Source organism: Gossypium hirsutum, chromosome D05 (genome assembly GCF_007990345.1).
Source record: "Gossypium hirsutum isolate 1008001.06 chromosome D05, Gossypium_hirsutum_v2.1, whole genome shotgun sequence".
Taxonomy (NCBI): domain Eukaryota; kingdom Viridiplantae; phylum Streptophyta; class Magnoliopsida; order Malvales; family Malvaceae; genus Gossypium; species Gossypium hirsutum.
In genome coordinates, this window is record NC_053441.1 from 16,988,177 (window position 1) to 16,991,357 (window position 3,181).

The following is a 3,181-nucleotide window of genomic DNA, read 5'->3' on the forward strand; positions in this document are numbered from 1 at the left end:
TTCCTCTTCTTCCCTTTTCATGATGTCGGTCTCTCTGTCAGTTTCCATTCTTATTGACATGATACATCTCCCCGACCAAAAGGAAAGGGCAGAGATTAATTTACTTTGTTCCCATGAATGTTTGTTACTTGAGACAATTCACTTATAGGTTCTGTTGAGATTTTTTTGATAACGATATGCCATCCCTGCTGTTAGATTCTAGTTTTTTCAAATTGGGTTTTTATTTATTTTTTCATAGTTTCGCCCTATACGTTTTTGTTTGTAAAAGTAAATAAATTTTTGCATTAATATTTACGAAGTCGTTGCATTCTGCAAGTACACAAGGGGTAAAAGAAAGAAAGTGCTACAAACGAAACCGGCTCTATTAGAGTAGGGGGGAAAGGCAAACATCACACTGAAATCTAAATTAGCAAGAAATGAGAAAATGCAAAGAAAGGGCAATGATGTTGTCCAAGTATAAGAGAAGTTGAAGTTTTTGTACTTTGAAAACCTGATCCTACCAGAGACGCTTAGATCTCTTGGAGCTAGTGGGTTGAGGGCTGCTCCAAGGAACTGTAAAGGAATCATCTACCCGTCTCCTGTTAGCTTTCATGCCTATAATTTCGTTTGTCTCCTTCAACCCGATTTGCCCTCCCATTTGTGAAGAATATTGGGGAGGACACAGGGAATATGGTGACTGGGGAACCAAAAGCCCCAAACTTTCTGGCGAGGAAGTAGTCATATTGCTCTCAAGATCAGCATCAAGGAACGGCAACATACAATCATCACTCTGAAAACCAAAAAGAAAACAAAATTATTCAGATCCAAAAGAAAAAAATCACATCATTTCATAAACACAACTTGTTAAAAGGGAAACATATTATTCTGTGTCATGACCTTAGTGGTACGAAAGGGAAACAATAGATCAATGCAAACCTTACAGAAACCAAAGGAAGGTGAAGAGGAATCAAGAAAATCTTCGACGTGCCACCCTGGGAGCGTCTCTATCAAGTATTCCGATATGCTACTCGCTGAACCACCCTCTACACTTGCTAACAAGTTATCTCCACCGCTCTTGTTATTTGTTACTGCAGCAGATGTTGTACTGATTGACGACGATTTAGCAAGCGAAGTTGAATTTAAAATTGGAGTAGAAGCAGAGACGGAGTTCTTGACCGACTGTTGAGACTTGAATTCAGGAACAGAATGGCCAACGTTGGATAAAGAAGCGACTGAGGATGAAGAGGAGGATGTGTAGATAGCGGTGGTAGGAGAGAGTTTAACCCCTGTAAGAAGAAACCTGTTATGTTTCTTGGTATGTTCGTTTGCGGCATGAATTGGAACATCACAATCTCTGCACAGAATTGCTCTGTCTTGCTGACAGAACAAGAAAGCTCGTTTCTCCTAACAAAGAAAAAACAAACCCAAAATCAATCGATCTGAACGCCAACTGCCACATCTACACGGTAACTATACCCAGAGAGCAAGAAAGGGAAGAAAGTACCTGACAGATATCGCAAAGAGGGATTTGTTTTGAAGAGGAAGGATGGGGTAGGGAAAAGCGTTGGTGCTTAGAGGCAAGCTTGTTGGCGTGGTGAACCCGGTGGTCGCAGGCGTCGCACAGGGCGGCTTCGTCGGCGGTGCAGAACACCGAGGCCTCCTCTTTGTTACAGACATCGCACTGGATCTTCATCTGTTTGTTGATCTTTTCACCAATCAGATCACTCTTGGTACCCTGAAAGAGTCCAGATGAGATGGAAAGAAGAAGGGTTTATAAGCATGTGTTGGAGTAAATAGCAAGAGTCTACAGTTTAGGAATGAATAGATTATTTTGACAAGTTGAGTAGTCATATTTCGGATGCTGTAAGAAAGTGGGAGACACCGAAATATAATAAAAATTTCGTTAATACTTTGTCTTTAAAATGTTTTTAAATTATGTCATGCTAGCAATCTAATCTGATATATAAATTTATTTTTAAAATTTTAAGGTATTTATTGGAATTAATTTCTACATTCTATAGGGTGGATAAATTGTTTTCTTGACAATTTTAATATGTACTATTTTAATCAGATTTAACATAAGCATATTAAAAGAAAAAAAGTATTTGTTAAAACAAAAAGGAGAAAAATACTAAAATAAATTCTTTAAAAGAAAAAGATAAGAGTGGGTAATGACTTATTATTTTAGTAACTTTTTTAAGATACATATAATAATATATTATCTAAATTAAAATTCTCATGCGGATGTTACAAATAGTAATCCATTTAGTATGATTTATTTATTTAAGTTAGAAATCTGCCAAATTTCTCAATATTATATTGTACTCTTTTATTTACTTAAGTTAAATGTATTGCATCATCATGGTCGTCACCTAATAAAGCTTTTGTACTATAACCTTTTTTTTTTGTTTTAGCAAAGTTGATTAATCAAAGCAATGGGAAATCAGATTTCTTATCCAGACGGCATGACAGAGATCAACCAGCTCCAGAATAGACACTAAAATGTATTTCCTATTGAACATTTAATTGTATAAAATGATGGAGAAATTTTAAAATTAAGACTGCTACTCTGTTTTGTCTCTCATCTTTTGAAAGATTTATATTATTAGTAAATGGGGGTGCACATTTTCATTTTTTTTAATATTTCTTTTACTTTCTTTTTATGTATTCAAAGACATGAATAAGTTAGAAATTAAGAAGTAAAATGAGATAGAAATTTCATAATTAATGAAGCCATTTCTTTCTTTCTTTCTTTTTTCCTCTATCTTTTGTGAATCTTATTTTATAGGGATAATATAATGTTAAGTGATGCCTTTAAAGGGCTGTTGGTCAATAGGAAAATAAAACCACGCCTTGCCAATTGAACGATAAAATGCAGTAAATATTTCCTACTCGTAGAAATAGCTTCTATTTCTCTGTCAAAATATATGTTTACTGAAATAAAACCAATTTAATATAAAGTATAAATAAATTCAAAATCAAAATTTGCTTATGATAAAATTGATGATTATCATATGATAGCTGTACCTATAGTAAAATATAAACTCGAGTACTCAAAACTAAAAGAATAAACTATCACCAAACACAATAAATTTGAATTTAAAACACCATAATTTTAACACGCACATACTCTAATACTATGCATAAACCCGACATTCAAATTGATTTCATATCTTAGGGATTTATGAGCACTATGTTGATG

At 34.3% G+C, this 3,181-nt stretch overlaps 1 protein-coding gene across 1 annotated transcript; it reads right to left on the reverse strand.

Annotated features, from left to right (window-relative positions):
* Nucleotides 1–258: 258 nt before the first annotated feature.
* LOC107905486 (B-box zinc finger protein 21) lies at nt 259–1,908 on the reverse strand. Its single transcript, XM_016832144.2, has 3 exons — nt 1,484–1,908; nt 916–1,383; nt 259–769 (listed from the first exon to the last, which is right to left on the reverse strand). Exons 1-3 carry the CDS (start codon nt 1,670–1,672, stop codon nt 497–499), a joined length of 930 nt encoding a protein of 309 aa, XP_016687633.1. The 5' UTR covers nt 1,673–1,908; the 3' UTR covers nt 259–496.
* Nucleotides 1,909–3,181: the final 1,273 nt, after the last annotated feature.